The 21,454-nt window shown below is 52.4% G+C and overlaps 1 protein-coding gene across 1 annotated transcript in view; it reads left to right on the forward strand.

Moving 5' to 3' along the window:
- Positions 1 to 21,454, forward strand: part of LOC140481624 (V-type proton ATPase subunit B-like) — a 116,763-nt gene that overhangs the window by 50,963 nt on the left and 44,346 nt on the right. Inside the window, exons 9-10 of the mRNA XM_072578116.1 lie at positions 4,509 to 4,632; positions 7,664 to 7,814. Of these exons, the coding sequence (XP_072434217.1) occupies positions 4,509 to 4,632; positions 7,664 to 7,814 (275 nt within the window). The remainder of the gene's footprint in view (positions 1 to 4,508; positions 4,633 to 7,663; positions 7,815 to 21,454) is intronic.

Consider the following 21,454-nt stretch of genomic DNA (forward strand, 5'->3'; position numbering starts at 1 on the left):
CAAAATGGCTGAGTTCGCATTTACCCACTTTATATTGCATCTGCCAAAGTTTTAATCCTCCACTAACCTGTCCATATTCCTTTGCATTCCTCTCTTATTCCTCTTAACAACGTAATTCCCACTTCATTTAGTGTTATCGGTAAATTTAACTCCTGTTACCATCTAGCTTGACTGATAGGGAGCACACACATATTAATTGTTCAAATACCAATGTTTTTCTACCAGTTTCTGCTTGCATGTATGGTAGTTTTAATCTGGTTATCTGTGAGATAGAGGAGGTTTGATAGATTCCTGGTAAATAAAATCTAATAATCCTGCAAATCGGTGCAGTTCTGCAGCAAACCACAAGGGGTCAGGGTTTGTGAGGTGAGGGGCAGTGTCCACCTCCCTGCCCCAGGGAGTAGGTATTGGTCTCAGTACCTAGGTGGTGCTCTAGTGTCACCAAGTGGTAGAAGGCAGGACTGCAGGGAGACCCCCCAAGAGGAACTCTGGTTCCAATCAAATCTGAGTTAAAAAAATCACACAACAGCCGGTTATAGTACAACAGGTTTATTTGGAAGCACCAGCTTTCGGAGCGCTGCTCCTTCATCAGGTAATTGTGGAGAATAAGATTGTAAGACACAAAATTTGAAACAAATCTGACGAGATCAGACATGAAACCAAACTCCAAAATGGCACATATCCCTTGCTGACTTGTGGTTCCTTAGACACTGAAACAGTCCATGGCCAAATACAGCAAGACCTGGACAATGTACAGCCTCAAGCTGATAAGTGGCAGGTGGCATTTGTGCTGCACTGGTGCCAGGGAATGGTCCATCTCCAATCCAACCCTTGACATCCAGTGGTGTTACCATCACTGAATCCCTCAGTATCAATTCCCTGGGGTTTTGCCTTCCAAATTCTTTTATTCGTTCACAGGATGTGTGTGTCGCTGGCGAGGCCAGCGTTGATTACCCATCCCTAAGAGTCAACCACCTTGCTGTGGGTCTGGAGTCACATGTAGGACAGACCAGGTGAGGATGGCAGGTTCCTTCCCTCAAGGATATTAACGATCCAGATGGAGTTTTTCCAACAACTGACAATAGTTTCATGGTCATCATTAGACTTCCAATTCCAGGTTTTTATCGAATTCAAATTCCACCATCTGCAATGGCAGGATTCAGACCTGAGTTTCCAGAACCTTACCTGGGTCTCTGGATTAATAGTCTAGCAATAATTTGATTTGATTTGACTTATTGCCACATGCATTTTAGTTATAAAATACAGCAAAAAGTGTTAATGTCACTACTCTCCAGTGCCATCTTAAGTCAATAAAGTAGGTAGTCTGGGCTGAGATTAGAAACAGGAAAGAAGAGGTCACCCTGTTGGGAGTTTTCTACAGGCCTCCGAATTGTTCCAGGGATGTAGGGGAAAGGATTAGAAAAAATGATTCTCGATAGGAGTAGCCGCTATGGGGTCTTCAACTTCCCAAATATTGACTGGGAATGCTGTAGATGTACTTTAGATGTTCAAGTACTTTAGATGGGTTTGTTTTTGTCCAGTGTGTGCAGGAGGGTGCCCTGACACAGTATGTATACAGGTCAATAAGGGGTGAGGCCACATTAGATTTGGTACTGGGTAATGAACCCAGCCAGGTGTCAGATTTGGAGGGAGGTGAGCACTTTGGTGATAGTGACCACAATTCGGTTATGTTTACTTTAGTGATGGAAAGGGATAGGTATACACCGGAGGGCAAGAGATACAGCTGGGGGAAAGACAATTATGATGTGATTAGACAACTTTTAGGATGCACTGGATGGGGAAGGAACCTGCAGAGCATGGGCACAACAGAAATGTGGAGTTTATTCAAGGAACAGCTACTGTGTCCCCTTTGTAAATATGTACCTGTCAGACAGGGAGGAAGTTGTCGAGTGTAGGAGCAGTGGTTTACAAAGAAAGTTTAATCTCTTGTCAAGAGGAAGAAGAGGCTTATGTTAGGATGAGATGTGAAGGCTCAGTTAGGGTGATTGAGAGAACCAAGTCAGCTAGGAAAGACCTCAAGAGAGAGCTAAGATGAGCAAGAAGGGGACATGAGAAGTTGTAGGGGGATAGGATCAGGGAAAACCCTAAAGCTTTCTACAGGTATGTAAGGGATAAAAGAATGACTAGAGTAAGATTAGGACCAATCAAGGACAGTAGTGGTATGTTGTGCGTGGAGTCAGTGGAGATAGGGGAAGCGCTAAATGAATATTTTCCATGACTATTCAGACTGGAAAAAGACAGTGTTGTCGAGAAGAATACTGAGAAACAGGCGACTCGACTAAATGGGAGTGAGGTTCACAAGGAGGAGGTGTTAGAAATTCTGGAAAGTGTGAAAATAGATAAATCCCCTGGGGCTGGATCCTAGGATTCTCTGGGAAGCCAGGAAGGAGATTGCTGAGCTATTGGCTTTGATCTTTATGTCATCATTGTCTACAGGAATAATGCCAAAAGACGGGAGGATAGTAAATGTGGTTCCCCTTGTTCAAGAAGGGGAGTAGAGACAACCCTGGTAATTATAGACCAGTGAGCCTTACTTCAGTTGTGGGTAAAGTTTGGGAAAAGGTTATAAGAGGTAGGATTTATAATCATCTAAAAAGGAATAAGTTGGTTAGGGATAGTCAACGCAGTTTTGTGAAGGGTAGGTCGTGCCTCACAAACGTTATTGAGTTCTTTGAGAAGGTGACCAAACAGGTAGATGAGGGTAAAGTGGTTGATGTGGTATATATGGATTTCAGTAAGGGGTTTGATAAGGTTGTACAAAATATGGAGGCATGGGATTGAGGGTGATTTAGTGGTTTGGATCAATAATTGGCTAGCTGAAAGAAGACAGAGGGTGGTGGTTGATGGGAAATATTCATCCTGGAGTTCAATTACCAGTGGGGTACCTCAAGGATCTGTTTGGGTCCAATGCTGTTTATCATTTTTATAAACGACCTGGATGAGGGTGTAGAAGGATGAGTTAGTAAATTTGTGGATGACACTAAGGTCAGTACAGTTGTGGGTAGTGCCGATAGATGTTGTGGGTTACAGAGGGACATAGATAAGCTGCAGAGCTGGGCTGAGAGGTGGCAAATGGAGTTTAATGTGAAAAAGTGTGAGGTGATTTACTTTGGTCAGAGTAACAGGAATGCAGAGTACTGGGTTACAGGTAAGATTCGTGGTAGTGTAGTTGAGCAGAGGGATCTTGGTGTCCATGTACACAGATCCCTGAAAGTTGACAGGGTTGTTAAGAAGGCATACAGAGTGTTAGTGTTTATTGGCAGAGGGATTGAGTTTCAGAGCCATGAGGTCATGCTGCAGCTGTACAAAACTCTGGTGTGGCCGCACTTAGAGTATTATGTACAGTTCTGGTCACCACATTATAGGAAGGATGTGGAAGCTTTGGAGATTTACTCGGATGTTGCCTGGTGCGGAGGGAAGAAAAATGTGGTGCTGGAAAAGTGCAGCAGGTCAGGCAGCATCCAAGGGCTCCTGAAGAAGGGCTTATGCCTGAAACGTCGATTCTCCTGCTCCTTGGATTCTGTCTGACCTGCTGTGCTTTTCCAGCAACACATTTTCAGCTCTGATCTCCAGCATCTGCAGTCCTCACTTTCTCCTGGTATGGAGGGAAGGCCTTATGAGGAAAGGTTGTGTGACTGGAGACTGTTTTCATTAGAGAGAAGCAGGTTGAGAGATGACTTAATAGAGACATATAAGATAATCAGAGGGTTAGATAGGGTGGACAGGGAGAGCCTTTTTCCAAGTATGGGGACGGATAGCACGAGGGGCCATAGCTTTAAACTGAGGGGTGATAGATATAGGACAGATGTCAGAGGTAGTTTCTTTACTCAGAGAGTCGTAGGGCCGTGAAATGTACTGCCTGCAACAGTAGTAGACTCGCCAACTTTAAGGACATTTAAATGGTCACTGGATAGATGAGTGTGTGAGAATGGAGTAGTGTAGGATAGATGAGCTTCATCGAGGGCCGAAGGGCCTGTACTGCACTGGAATGTTCTATGTTCTATGAAATAGAGAAATAAAGAAAGAAATATAAAGAAATACCATTGATCTATCATCTCCCCATAATCTGTTACCTCTACTATCTCGAAGGACAAGGGCAGCAGATACATGGGAACAAATAAATATCTGGAATTAAGGATCTAATGACTACAATGAATCCATTGCCAACAGTTGGGAAAATCCCATCTGGCTCACTGATGTCCTTTAGGGAAGGAAACGGCCATCCTTACCTGGTCTGGCCTACACGTGACTCCCAACTCACAGCAACGTGGTTGACTCTTAACTGTTCTCTGGGCAATTAGGGACGGGCAATAAATGCTGGGCCTAGGATAGCGACGCCCTCATCCTGCACATGACTAAACAAAAACAAAATCCGGCCTGTCACAGCGTACAGGACTCCACGCAGGATCAGTGTACACTAGAGACAGAACATGTCCCCCCGCTACTGAGATCGGTATGAATTCCCACTGGCTGTGTCTGTGCCGCAGGATTGAGAGGATTATTACCCCCCGCTTGGCCCTGACCGCGGCCGAGTTCCTGGCCTATCAGTGTGAGAAACATGTGCTGGTCATCCTGACGGATATGAGCTCATACGCAGAGGCTCTGCGGGAGGTGAGTGACCATCTTACACCAAACCTCCCACCCTGAAAGTTTCAGAGTTCAGGCTGGGGTCGAAGGTGACGCGGAGGCAGAGGGAAAGGCAGGGGAGTAGTGAGTTCACATTTGGTTTAATCACGGAGAGGGGAGAATGAGAATTCCGACTAAAAATCAAAACCAAACAAGGCGCGGATGCTGTAGGTCAAACGGATGTTGCTGGAAAAACTCAGCAGGTCTGGCAGCGTGCCGTGGAGAGAAATCGGAGTTAGCGTTTTTGGGTAGGGTGGCTGGACCAGATGTTGCCGAATCTGCTGAGCTTTCCCACCAACCTCTGACTAACGGTGTCAGGGGGTCGTGAGTTCCAAAACTCCGAATGCAGTTAGGAAACAGAACCCAATAAAGATGGACGTTGGCTGATCAGAGGAGAGATTGAGGAAACAGGGCCTGTATCCCTCATGTTTTTAAATGTAGTTAAGATGTTTCCCCTGCCCAGTGAATCTTAAACTAGAACAATCTTGGGATAATGGGTGGTCCATTTAGGACAAAGATGAGGATTAATTACCTCACTTAGAGAGTAATAAATCACTGGAATTGTCTATCCCAGAGGGTTGTGGAGGCTCAGTCATTGCGTGTGTTCAAGACAGAAATCATCATGTTTCTGAAGTTTAATGTCATTTTTCTGATTTGATATTAGTTTGATTTGTTGTGTTCCTGTCACATGTACCGAAATACAGTGAAAAGCATTGTTTTGTGTGCTCTACCTTACAAAGTGCATCAGGGTAATAGAACAGAGGGCAGAATACAGTGTTACAGCTGGGGAGAAGGTGCAGAGAGAGAGAGAGAGAGAGATCAGAATTAACGTTTGAGAGGTCTCTACAAGGTTTGATAACAGCGGGGAAGAAGCTGCTCTTGAATCTGTTTGTACGTGTTTTCAAACTTCTATACTTTCTGCTCGATAGAAGAGGGTGGAAGGCAGTGTTACCGGGATGGGATGATGTTGGCTGCTTTCCTGAGGCAGCAGGAAGTATAGATGGGGTCAATGGATAGAAGGCTGGTGTGTGTGTGTGTGATGGACTGGACAGTGTTCACAATGCTCTGAGGTTTCTTATGGTCTCGCGTAGTTGCTGTGATGCATCCAGAGAGAATGCTTTCGACAGTGCATCTATAAAAAAAAACTGATAAGAGTCCTTGTAGGCATGTTGAATTTCCATCAAGGGATGTGGAAATTCTGCAGGAGAATGGTGTGGAGGTAGAAGATAATCTCACTGAAATGATAGGACAGCCTCAATGGGCGGAATGGCCTCCTGAGCTTTCCTCGTCGTGCACAAACTCGAAATGGCCCAAAACCCTTTACGAGCAGTGAAGTTCGAATCATTGCCAAAGTGTTGGGAATGATGGGCCAAAGTCCCGGAATTCCCTCCCTCGGGGCATTGTGGGCCAACCCCACAGCGCACGGACTGCGACGGTTCAAGAAGGCAGCTCACCCCCACCTTCTCGAGGGGCAACTAGGGACGGGGCAATAAATGCGGGGCCCAGTCGGTGACGCTCCCGCCCCGTGGATGAATGGGAGAAAAAGCAGAGGATGACCTGCACAGAGCTAGATTTCACAAGGTCCTGATCTCTGACCAACAGGTCAGGCAGCGTCAATAGAGCAGGCGATGTGTGATTGGACTGAGTGGGGTGGTGGGGTTGTGGGGGGGGGGGGAGGGGGAGCGAGGGGGGGAGTGGAGATTGACCAGGATGTTGCCTGGGCTGGAGCATTTCATCGAGGAAGAGAGACTGGATAAGCTCAGGTTGTTTTCATGAGAGCACAGAATGCTGAGGGAGGACCTGATTGAGGTGTATAAGATTATGAGGGGCATGGGCAGGGTGGATAGGGAGCAGCTGGTCCCCTCAGTTGCAAGGTCAATAAGAACAGGCAGGAGGTCTCAAGGGGATTTGAGGAAAGGTGCTGGGGGTCTGGAATGTAGTGCGTGGATGGTCAGTAAAGGCGGGAAACCTCACAGCATTTTGGAAATACCCCCCATGGAGTCATCACACTGAAGGCTACGGGCCTGGGTGGGGTGCGGTGGAGAATGGGACGAGCGCAGGAGGTTGCGTCGTTTTGGCCGTACAGAGTTGCTGGGCCGAAGGGCCCTTTCTGTACTGTATGACCCTCCAGTTTACGTTTTGACCTGAGGCTGGAATTAACTGGAGGCAGAGTGAGAGAGGGAGCGAGCGGGGGAAGGAATGAGAAAAAAAAGGTTGGAACGCCCCACAGCAAGAGTAGGGCTAGTACAGAGACAAAAGATGGGCTGAAAGGGGTGGGGCTTACAGGGCGGGTGTAAGTGAGGTCAGGATCAACACCAAAGGCTGCTGTCCTAAAAAAAATCAGCGTGGGGTGGGGGAGGGGGGAGATGTTTGGAAGTTGTTGGACTCAATGCTGATGACAGGAAGCTGTGATGGACCTTATTGGAAGCTTGAGGCGTGGACAGTGGGGACGCTGGAGGGAGAGCTCGGAGCAACAGGGATGGAATCTCAGGGCATTCCCCATTCCCACTGGACACAACAGTCCCCCACAGAGATCACCCCAGGCCAGGGTAACCACCTGACCCTGAGACAGGGACATGTCCAGACGGGCAGTGCAAATCCCAGTCTGAAAGGAGGGAAGAGATGGCGTTTATATCCAAACAGATTTAAGGAGAGAATTTCCCCAGTTTGTGGCTCCGTCAGCCCAGGGAGCAGGAACGACAGGTAAAAAAGGAAAGAGGATGTTCCTCTGACCTTTACCAGGCCATCCATACTTACTTGCCTACCTTCACCAGGAACATCAACATTGTAAATCACAACCGATTTAACCTTCCCATCGGAGAAACGGAATTTCAGTTGCCCCAGAGAGGGCTAGCGAGAAGGGAACCGGGGGGATAGGATGCCAGGGACGGGCTGAAGGGAAGAATGGGTGGAATAGGGTAGAGAGGATGTGACCAAATGCCTTTTGATGATTGGTGTGAAATGGAAGTGTCGCACAGCCTGTGTTACTCCCCCTGCCCTCCCCGCCCCCCTGCAGGTATCTGCAGCCCGTGAGGAGGTTCCTGGGAGACGGGGATTCCCCGGTTACATGTACACGGACTTGGCGACGATCTACGAGAGGGCAGGCCGTGTGGAGGGGAGGAATGGCTCGATCACCCAAATCCCCATTCTCACCATGCCAAATGACGGTGAGTTGGCGATGGGCGTGTGGGAGTGGGGAAACCCCACACCTTCACACACTCCCAGGGCAATCCTTACTAAAGGGCATTGCGTTCTGGCTCACGGGGGCACGTCAGGGAAAGGGATAATTCTTTCCTGGCCATTACTCCGTGGCTCGGAAGGATTGAGGAAAGACAGGCCCAAGCATTGAAACCCGACCAACAGTGTGAGTGTGCCTGGGAAAATGGAGACTGAGCTCCCTGACGGGACAGCACACCAATGTGGGACAGAGACTGGGGGGGTTGGACAGTCACTCACAACCAAACACTCACTACCACAGATCGGACAGTCACACACACAGACCACAGAGCCATGGAATGCAGACACGCTCACACACAGACCGGACAGTCTCACACACAGACCGGACAGTGACACACACAGACCGGACAGTCTCACACACAGACCGGACAGTGACACACACAGACCGGACAGTGACACACACAGACCGGACAGTGACACACACAGACCGGACAGTCTCACACACAGACCGGACAGTCTCACACACAGACCGGACAGTGACACACACAGACCGGACAGTGACACACACAGACCGGACAGTGACACACACAGACCGGACAGTGACACACACAGACCGGACAGTCTCACACACAGACCGGACAGTGACACACACAGACCGGACAGTCTCACACACAGACCAGACAGTCTCACACACAGACCGGACAGTCTCACACACAGACCGGACAGTCTCACACACAGACCGGACAGTCTCACACACAGACCGGACAGTGACACACACAGACCGGACAGTCTCACACACAGACCAGACAGTCTCACACACAGACCGGACAGTCTCACACACAGACCGGACAGTCTCACACACAGACCAGACAGTGACACACACAGACCGGACAGTGACACACACAGACCGGACAGTCACACACACAGACCGGACAGTCACACACACAGACCGGACAGTCTCACACACAGACCAGACAGTGACACACACAGACCGGACAGTGACACACACAGACCGGACAGTCACACACACAGACCGGACAGTCACACACACAGACCGGACAGTCTCACACACAGACCAGACAGTGACACACACAGACCGGACAGTGACACACACAGACCGGACAGTGACACACACAGACCGGACAGTGACACACACAGACCGGACAGTCACACACACAGACCGGAGAGTCTCACACACAGACCGGACAGTCACACACACAGACCGGACAGTCACACACACAGACCGGACAGTCACACAAACAGACCAGACAGTGACACACACAGACCGGACAGTCACGCACACAGACCGGACAGTCACACACACAGACCGGACAGTCTCACACACAGACCGGACAGTCACACACACAGACCGGACAGTGACACACACAGACCAGACAGTGACACACACAGACCGGACAGTCTCACACACAGAAAAGACAGTCACACACACAGACCGGACAGTGACACACACAGACTGGACAGTCACACACACAGACCAGACAGTCACACACACAGACTGGACAGTCACACACACATACTGGACAGTCACACACACAGACCGGACAGTCACACACACAGACCGGGCAGTCACACACACAGACCGGACAGTGACACACACAGACCGGACAGTGACACACACAGACCGGACATTGACACACAGACCGGATATTCACACACACAGACCGGGCAGTGACACACACAGACTGGACAGTGACACACACAGACCGGACAGTCACACACACAGACCGGACAGTGACACACACAGACCGGACAGTGACACACACACAGACCGGACATTCACACACACAGACTGGGCAGTGACACACACAGACCGGACAGTCACACACACAGACCGGACAGTCACACACACAGACCGGACAGTCACACACACAGACCAGACAGTGACACACACAGTCTGGACAGTAACACACACAGACCGGACAGTGACACACACAGACTGGACAGTGACACACACACAGACCGGACAGTCACGCACACAGACCGGACAGTCTCACACACAGACCGGACAGTCACACACACAGACCGGACAGTGACACACACAGACCGGACAGTCACACACACAGACCGGACAGTCACACACACAGACCGGACAGTGACACACACAGACCGGACAGTCACACACACAGACTGGACAGTCACACACACAGACTGGAGAGTCACACACACAGACCGGACAGTCACAAACACAGACCGGGCAGTCACACACACAGACCGGACAGTGACACACACAGACCGGACAGTGACACACACAGACCGGACAGTGACACACACAGACCGGACATTGACACACAGACCGGATATTCACACACACAGACCGGGCAGTGACACACACAGACCGGACAGTGACACACACAGACCGGACAGTCACACACACAGACCGGACAGTGACACACACAGACCGGACAGTGACACACACACAGACCGGACATTCACACACACAGACTGGACAGTGACACACACAGACCGGACAGTCACACACACAGACCGGACAGTCACACACATAGAGACCAGACAGTGACACACACAGACCGGACAGTCACACACACATACCGGACAGTCACACACACAGACCGGACAGTCACACACACAGTCTGGACAGTCACACACACAGAATGGACAGTGACACACACAGACTGGACAGTCGCACACACAGACCGGACAGTCACACACACAGACCGGACAGTGACACACACAGACCGGACAGTGACACACACAGACCGGACAGTGACACACACACAGACCGGACAGTCACGCACACAGACCGGACAGTCTCACACACAGACCGGACAGTCTCACACACAGACCGGACAGTCACACACACAGACCGGACAGTGACACACACAGACCGGACAGTGACACACACAGACCGGACAGTCACACACACAGACCGGACAGTCACACACACAGACCGGACAGTGACACACACAGACTGGACAGTCACACACACAGACCGGACAGTCACACACACAGACTGGACAGTCACACACACAGACTGGACAGTCACACACACAGACCGGACAGTCACACACACAGACCGGGCAGTCACACACACAGACCGGGCAGTGACACACACAGACTGGACAGTGACACACACAGACCGGACAGTCACACACACAGACCGGACAGTGACACACACAGACCGGACAGTCACACACACAGACCGGACAGTGACACACACAGACCGGACAGTGACACACACAGACCGGACAGTGACACACACAGACCAGACAGTCACACACACAGACTGGACAGTCACACACACAGACCGGACAGTCACACACACAGACCGGGCAGTCACACACACAGACCGGACAGTGACACACACAGACCGGACAGTGACACACACAGACTGGACAGTCACACACACAGACCGGAGAGTCACACACACAGTCTGGACAGTCACACACACAGAATGGACAGTGACACACACAGACTGGACAGTCGCACACACAGACCGGACAGTCACACACACAGACCGGACAGTGACACACACAGACCGGACAGTGACACACACAGACCGGACAGTGACACACACACAGACCGGACAGTCACGCACACAGACCGGACAGTCTCACACACAGACCGGACAGTCTCACACACAGACCGGACAGTCACACACACAGACCGGACAGTGACACACACAGACCGGACAGTGACACACACAGACCGGACAGTGACACACACAGACCGGACAGTCACACACACAGACCGGACAGTGACACACACAGACTGGACAGTCACACACACAGACCGGACAGTCACACACACAGACCAGACAGTCACACACACAGACTGGACAGTCACACACACAGACCGGACAGTCACACACACAGACCGGGCAGTCACACACACAGACCGGACAGTGACACACACAGTCCGGACAGTGACACACACAGACCGGATATTCACACACACAGACCGGGCAGTGACACACACAGACTGGACAGTGACACACACAGACCGGACAGTCACACACACAGACCGGACAGTGACACACACAGACCGGACAGTCACACACACAGACCGGACAGTGACACACACAGACCGGACAGTGACACACACAGACCGGACAGTCACACACACAGACCGGACAGTGACACACACAGACTGGACAGTCACACACACAGACCAGACAGTCACACACACAGACTGGACAGTCACACACACAGACCGGACAGTCACACACACAGACCGGGCAGTCACACACACAGACCGGACAGTGACACACACAGACCGGACAGTGACACACACAGACCGCATATTCACACACACAGACCGGGCAGTGACACACACAGACTGGACAGTGACACACACAGACCGGACAGTCACACACACAGACCGGACAGTGACACACACAGACCGGACAGTCACACACACAGACTGGACAGTCACACACACAGACCGGACAGTGACACACACAGACTGGACAGTGAAACACACAGACCGGACAGTGACACACACAGACTGGACAGTGACACACACAGACTGGACAGTGACACACACAGACCGGACAGTGACACACACAGACCGGACAGTCACACACACAGACCGGACAGTCACACACACAGACCGGACAGTGACACACACAGACTGGACAGTGACACACACAGACTGGACAGTGACACACACAGACTGGGCAGTCACACACAGACCGGGCAGTGACACACACAGACCGGACAGTGACACACACAAACTGGGCAGTGACACACACAGACCGGACAGTGACACACACAGACTGGACAGTGACACACACAGACTGGGCAGTCACACACAGACCGGGCAGTGACACACACAGACCGGACAGTGACACACACAGACCGGACAGTGACACACACAGACCGGACAGTGACACACAGACCGGGCAGTGACACACACAGACTGAACAATCTCACGCACAGACTGGACAGTCACACACAGACCGGACAGTGACACACACAGACTGGACAGTCACACACAGACTGGACAGTGACACACACAGACCGGGCAGTAACGCACACAGACTGAACAATCTCACGCACAGACTGGACAGTCACACACAGACTGGACAGTGACACACACAGACCGGGCAGTGACACACACAGACCGGACAGTGACACACACAAACTGGACAGTGACACACACAGACCGGACAGTGACACACACAGACCGGACAGTCTCACACACAGACTGGACAGTCACACACACAGACTGGACAGTCACACACACAGACTGGACAGTGACACACAGACCGGACAGTGACACACAGACCGGACAGTGACACACACACAGACTGGACAGTGACACACACAGACCGGACAGTGACACACACAGACTGGACAGTCACACACAGACCGGACAGTGACACACACAGACCGGACAGTCACACACACAGACCGGACAGTGACACACACAGAGCGGACAATGACACACACAGACTGGACAGTCACACACAGACCGGACAGTGACACACACAGACTGGACGGTGACACACACAGACCGGACAGTCACACACAGACTGGACAGTGACACACACAGACTGGACAGTGACACACACAGACTGGACAGTCACACACAGACCGGACAGTGACACACACAGACTGGACAATCACACACAGACCAGACATTGACACATACAGACCGGAGAGTCACACACACAGACTGGACAGTGACACACATAGACCGGACAGTGACACACACAGAGACCGGACAGTGACACACACACAGACTGGACAGTCACACACACAGACTGGACAGTGACACACGCAGACCGGACAGTCACACACACACAGACCGGACAGTGACACACACAGAGACTGGACAGTCACACACACAGACTGGACAGTCACACACACAGACCGGACAGTCACACACAGACTCGACAGTGACACACACAGACCGGACAGTGACACACAGACCGGACAGTCACACACAGACCGGACAGTGACACACACAGACCGGACAGTGACACACACAGACTGGACAGTGACACACACAGACTGGGCAGTCACACACAGACCGGGCAGTGACACACACAGACCGGACAGTGACACACACAAACTGGGCAGTGACACACACAGACCGGACAGTGACACACACAGACCGGACAGTGACACACACAGACCGGACAGTGACACACACAGACCGGACAGTGACACACACAGACCGGACAGTGACACACACAGACCGGACAGTGACACACACAAACTGGGCAGTGACACACACAGACTGGACAGTGACACACACAGACCGGACAGTCACACACACAGACCGGACAGTGACACACACAGACCGGACAGTGACACACAGACCGGACAGTGACACACACAGACTGGACAGTCACACACACAGACCGGACAGTGACACACACAGACTGGACAGTCACACACACAGACCGGACAGTGACACACAGACTGGACAGTGACACACACAGACTGGACAGTGACACACACAGACAGGACAGTGACACACAGACCGGACAGTGACACACACAGACTGGACAGTGACACACAGACCGGACAGTGACACACACAGACTGGACAGTGACACACACAGACCGGACAGTATCACACACAGACTGGACAGTGACACACAGACCGGAGAGTGACACACACAGACTGGACAGTGACACACACAGACTGGACAGTGACACACACAGACCGGAGAGTGACACACACAGACCGGACAGTGACACACACAGACTGGACAGTGACACACACAGACCGGAGAGTGACACACACAGACTGGACAGTGACACACACAGACCGGAGAGTGACACACACAGACTGGACAGTGACACACACAGACTGGACAGTGACACACACAGACCGGAGAGTGACACACACAGACTGGACAGTGACACACACAGACTGGACAGTGACACACACAGACTGGACAGTGACACACACAGACCGGACAGTGACACACACAGACTGGACAGTGACACACACAGACCGGAGAGTGACACACACAGACTGGACAGTGACACACACAGACCGGACAGTGACACACACAGACTGGACAGTGACACACACAGACCGGACAGTGACACACACAGACTGGACAGTGACACACACAGACTGGACAGTGACACACACAGACCGGACAGTGACACACACAGACCGGGCAGTGACACACACAGACCGGACAGTGACACACACAGACTGGACAGTGACACACACAGACTGGACAGTGACACACACAGACCGGACAGTGACACACACAGACCGGACAGTGACACACACAGACTGGACAGTGACACACACAGACCGGAGAGTGACACACACAGACTGGACAGTGACACACACAGACTGGACAGTCACACACACAGACTGGACAGTGACACACACAGACCGGAGAGTGACACACACAGACCGGACAGTGACACACACAGACCGGACAGTCACACACACAGACTGGACAGTGACACACACAGACCGGAGAGTGACACACACAGACCGGACAGTGACACACACAGACTGGACAGTGACACACACAGACCGGAGAGTGACACACACAGACTGGACAGTGACACACACAGACCGGAGAGTGACACACACAGACTGGACAGTGACACACACAGACTGGACAGTGACACACACAGACCGGAGAGTGACACACACAGACTGGACAGTGACACACACAGACTGGACAGTGACACACACAGACTGGACAGTGACACACACAGACCGGACAGTGACACACACAGACTGGACAGTGACACACACAGACCGGAGAGTGACACACACAGACTGGACAGTGACACACACAGACCGGACAGTGACACACACAGACTGGACAGTGACACACACAGACCGGACAGTGACACACACAGACTGGACAGTGACACACACAGACTGGACAGTGACACACACAGACCGGACAGTGACACACACAGACCGGGCAGTGACACACACAGACCGGACAGTGACACACACAGACTGGACAGTGACACACACAGACTGGACAGTGACACACACAGACCGGACAGTGACACACACAGACCGGACAGTGACACACACAGACTGGACAGTGACACACACAGACCGGAGAGTGACACACACAGACTGGACAGTGACACACAGACTGGACAGTGACACACACAGACTGGACAGTGACACACACAGACCGGAGAGTGACACACACAGACTGGACAGTGACACACACAGACCGGACAGTGACACACACAGACTGGACAGTGACACACACAGACTGGACAGTGACACACACAGACCGGACAGTGACACACACAGACTGGACAGTGACACACACAGACCGGACAGTGACACACACAAACTGGACAGTCACACACAGACCGGACAGTGACACACACAGACTGGACAGTGACACACACAGACCGGACAGTGACAAACACAGACTGGACAGTGACACACACAGACCGGAGAGTGACACACACAGACTGGACAGTGACACACACAGACCGGACAGTGACACACACAGACCGGAGAGTGACACACACAGACTGGACAGTGACACACACAGACTGGACAGTGACACACACAGACTGGACAGTGACACACACAGACCGGAGAGTGACACACACAGACTGGACAGTGACACACACAGACTGGACAGTGACACACACAGACTGGACAGTGACACACACAGACCGGAGAGTGACACACACAGACTGGACAGTGACACACACAGACTGGACAGTGACACACACAGACCGGACAGTCACACACACAGACCGGACAGTGACACACAGACCGGACAGTGACACACACAGACCGGGCAGTGACACACACAGACCGGAGAGTGACACACACAAACTGGACAGTGACACACACAGACTGGACAGTCACACACAGACCGGACAGTGACACACACAGACCGGACAGTGACACACACAGACCGGACAGTCTCACACACAGACTGGACAGTCACACACACAGACTGGACAGTGACACACAGACCGGACAGTGACACACACAGACCGGACAGTGACACACAGACCGGACAGTGACACACACAGACTGGACAGTGACACACACAGACTGGACAGTGACACACACAGACCGGACAGTGACACACACAGACCGGACAGTCACACACACAGACCGGACAGAGACACACACAGACCGGACAGTGACACACACAGACCGGACAGTGACACACACAGACTGGACAGTGACACACACAGACCGGACAGTGACACACACAGACAGGACAGTGACACACACAGACCGGACAGTCACACACACAGACCGGACAGTGACACACACAGACCGGACAGTGACACACACAGACAGGACAGTATCACACACAGACTGGACAGTGACACACACAGACTGGGCAGTGACACACACAGACCGGACAGTGACACACACAGACTGGGCAGTGACACACACAGACCGGACAGTGACACACACAGACCGGACAGTGACACACAGACCGGACAGTATCACACACAGACTGGACAGTCACACACACAGACCGGACAGTCACACACACAGACTGGACAGTGACACACACAGACTGGACAGTGACACACACAGACCGGACAGTGACACACACAGACTGGACAGTGACACAGACAGACTGGACAGTGACACACACAGACTGGACAGTCACACACACAGACTGGACAGTGACACACACAGACCGGACAGTGACACACAGACCGGACAGTGACACACACAGACTGGACAGTGACACACACAGACCGGACAGTGACACACAGACCGGACAGTGACACACACAGACCGGACAGTGACACACAGACCGGACAGTGACACACACAGACTGGACAGTGACACACACAGACTGGGCAGTCACACACAGACCGGACAGTGACACACACAGACCGGACAGTGACACACAGACCGGACAGTGACACACACAGACTGGACAGTGACACACACAGACTGGGCAGTCACACACAGACCGGACAGTGACACACACAAACTGGACAGTGACACACACAGACTGGACAGTCACACACAGACCGGACAGTGACACACACAGACCGGACAGTGACACACACAGACCGGACAGTCTCACACACAGACTGGACAGTGACACACACAGACCGGACAGTGACACACACAGACTGGACAGTCTCACACACAGACTGGACAGTGACACACACAGACAGGACAGTGACACACAGACTGGACAGTGACACACACAGACCGGACAGTCTCACACACAGACTGGACAGTGACACACACAGACAGGACAGTGACACACAGACTGGACAGTGACACACACAGACTGGACAGTGACACACACAGACCGGACAGTGACACACACAGACCGGACAGTGACACACACAGACTGGACAGTCACACACAGACCGGGCATTGACACACACAGACCGGACAGTGACACACACAAACTGGACAGTGACACACACAGACTGGACAGTCACACACAGACCGGACAGTGACACACACAGACCGGACAGTGACACTCACATACTGGACAGTGACACACACAGACCGGACAGTGACACACACAGACCGGACAGTCTCACACACAGACCGGACAGTCACACACACAGACCGGACAGTGACACACACAGACCGGACAATGACACACACAGACCGGACAGTCACACACACAGACTGGACAGTCACACACAGACCGGACAGTGACACACACAGACTGGACAGTCACACACAGACCGGACAGTGACACACACAGATCGGACAGTCACACACACAGACCGGACAGTGACACACACAGACTGGACAGTGACACACACAGACTGGACAGTGACACACACAGACCGGACAGTGACACACACAGACAGGACAGTGACACACAGACTGGACAGTGACACACACAGACTGGACAGTGACACACACAGACTGGACAGTCACACACAGACCGGGCAGTGACACACACAGACCGGACAGTGACACTCACATACTGGACAGTGACACACACAGACCGGACAGTGACACACACAGACCGGACAGTCTCACACACAGACCGGACAGTCACACACACAGACCGGACAGTGACACACACAGACCGGACAATGACACACACAGACCGGACAGTCACACACACAGACTGGACAGTCACACACAGACCGGACAGTGACACACACAGACTGGACAGTCACACACAGACCGGACAGTGACACACACAGATCGGACAGTCACACACACAGACCGGACAGTGACACACACAGACCGGACAATGACACACACAGACTGGGCAGTCACACACACAGACCGGACAGTGACACACACAGACTGGACAGTCACACACAGACCGGACAGTGACACACACAGACTGGACAGTCACACACAGACCGGACAGTGGCACACACAGAATGGACAGTCACACACACAGACAAGACATTGACACACACAGACCGGACAGTGACACACACAGACCGGACAGTGACACACACAGACCGGACAGTGACACACACAGATGGGGCAGTGACAGACACAGACCAGACAGTGACACATACAGACCGGAGAGTCACACACACAGACCGGACAGTGACACACATAGACCGGACAGTGACACACACAGAGACCGGACAGTGACACACACAGACCGGACAGTGACACACACAGACTGGACAGTCACACACACAGACTGGACAGTGACACACGCAGACCGGACAGTCACACACAGACTCGACAGTGACACACACAGACCGGACAGTGACACACACTGACCGGACAGTGACACACACAGACTGGACAGTCACACACACTGACTGGACAGTCACACACAGACCGGACAGTCACACACAGGCTGGACAGTCACACACACAGACCGGACAGTGACACACACAGACCGGACAGTGACACACACAGACTGGACAGTGACACACACAGACTGGACAGTGACACACACAGACCGGACAGTCACACACACAGACTGGACAGTCACACACACAGACCAGACAGTCACACACACAGACTGGACAGTCACACACACAGACCGGACAGTCACACACACAGACCGGGCAGTCACACACACAGACCGGACAGTGACACACACAGACCGGACAGTGACACACACAGACCGGATATTCACACACACAGACCGGGCAGTGACACACACAGACTGGACAGTGACACACACAGACCGGACAGTCACACACACAGACCGGACAGTGACACACACAGACCGGACAGTCACACACACAGACTGGACAGTCACACACACAGACCGGACAGTGACACACACAGACTGGACAGTGAAACACACAGACCGGACAGTGACACACACAGACTGGACAGTGACACACACAGACTGGACAGTGACACACACAGACCGGACAGTGACACACACAGACTGGACAGTGACACACACAGACTGGGCAGTCACACACAGACCGGGCAGTGACACACACAGACCGGACAGTGACACACACAAACTGGGCAGTGACACACACAGACCGGACAGTGACACACACAGACTGGACAGTGACACACACAGACTGGGCAGTCACACACAGACCGGGCAGTGACACACACAGACCGGACAGTGACACACACAAACTGGGCAGTGACACACACAGACCGGACAGTGACACACACAGACCGGACAGTGACACACACAGACCGGACAGTGACACACACAGACCGGACAGTGACACACAGACCGGGCAGTGACACACACAGACTGAACAATCTCACGCACAGACTGGACAGTGACACACACTGACTGGACAGTCACACACAGACCGGACAGTGACACACACAGACTGGACAGTCACACACAGACTGGACAGTGACACACACAGACTGGACAGTCACACACAGACCGGACAGTGACACACACAGACCGGGCAGTGACACACACAGACTGGACAGTCACACACACAGACCGGACAGTCACACACACAGACCGGACAGTCACACACAGACTGGACAGTGACACACACAGACTGGACAGTGACACACACAGACTGGACAGTGACACACACAGACCGGACAGTGACACACACAGACCGGACAGTCTCACACACAGACTGGACAGTCACACACACAGACTGGACAGTCACACACACAGACCGGACAGTCACACACACAGACTGGACAGTCTCACACACAGACTGGACAGTCACACACACAGACTGGACAGTCACACACACAGACAGGACAGTGACACACACAGACTGGACAGTGACACACAGACCGGACAGTGACACACAGACCGGACAGTGACACACACAGACTGGACAGTGACACACACAGACCGGACAGTGACACACACAGACTGGACAGTCACACACAGACCGGACAGTGACACACACAGACCGGACAGTCACACACACAGACCGGACAGTGACACACACAGACCGGACAATGACACACACAGACTGGACAGTCACACACACAGACTGGACAGTGACACACACAGACCGGACAGTCACACACAGACTGGACAGTCACACACAGACCGGACAGTGACACACACAGAATGGACAGTCACACACACAGACCGGGCAGAGACACACACAGACTGGGCAGTGACACACACAGACTGGACAGTCACACACACAGACAAGACATTGACACACACAGACCGGACAGTGACACACACAGATGGGGCAGTGACAGACACAGACCAGACAGTGACACATAGAGACTGGACAGTCACACACACAGACCGGACAGCCTCACACACA

Source organism: Chiloscyllium punctatum, chromosome 1 (genome assembly GCF_047496795.1).
Source record: "Chiloscyllium punctatum isolate Juve2018m chromosome 1, sChiPun1.3, whole genome shotgun sequence".
In the NCBI taxonomy this organism is placed as follows: Eukaryota; Metazoa; Chordata; class Chondrichthyes; order Orectolobiformes; family Hemiscylliidae; genus Chiloscyllium; species Chiloscyllium punctatum.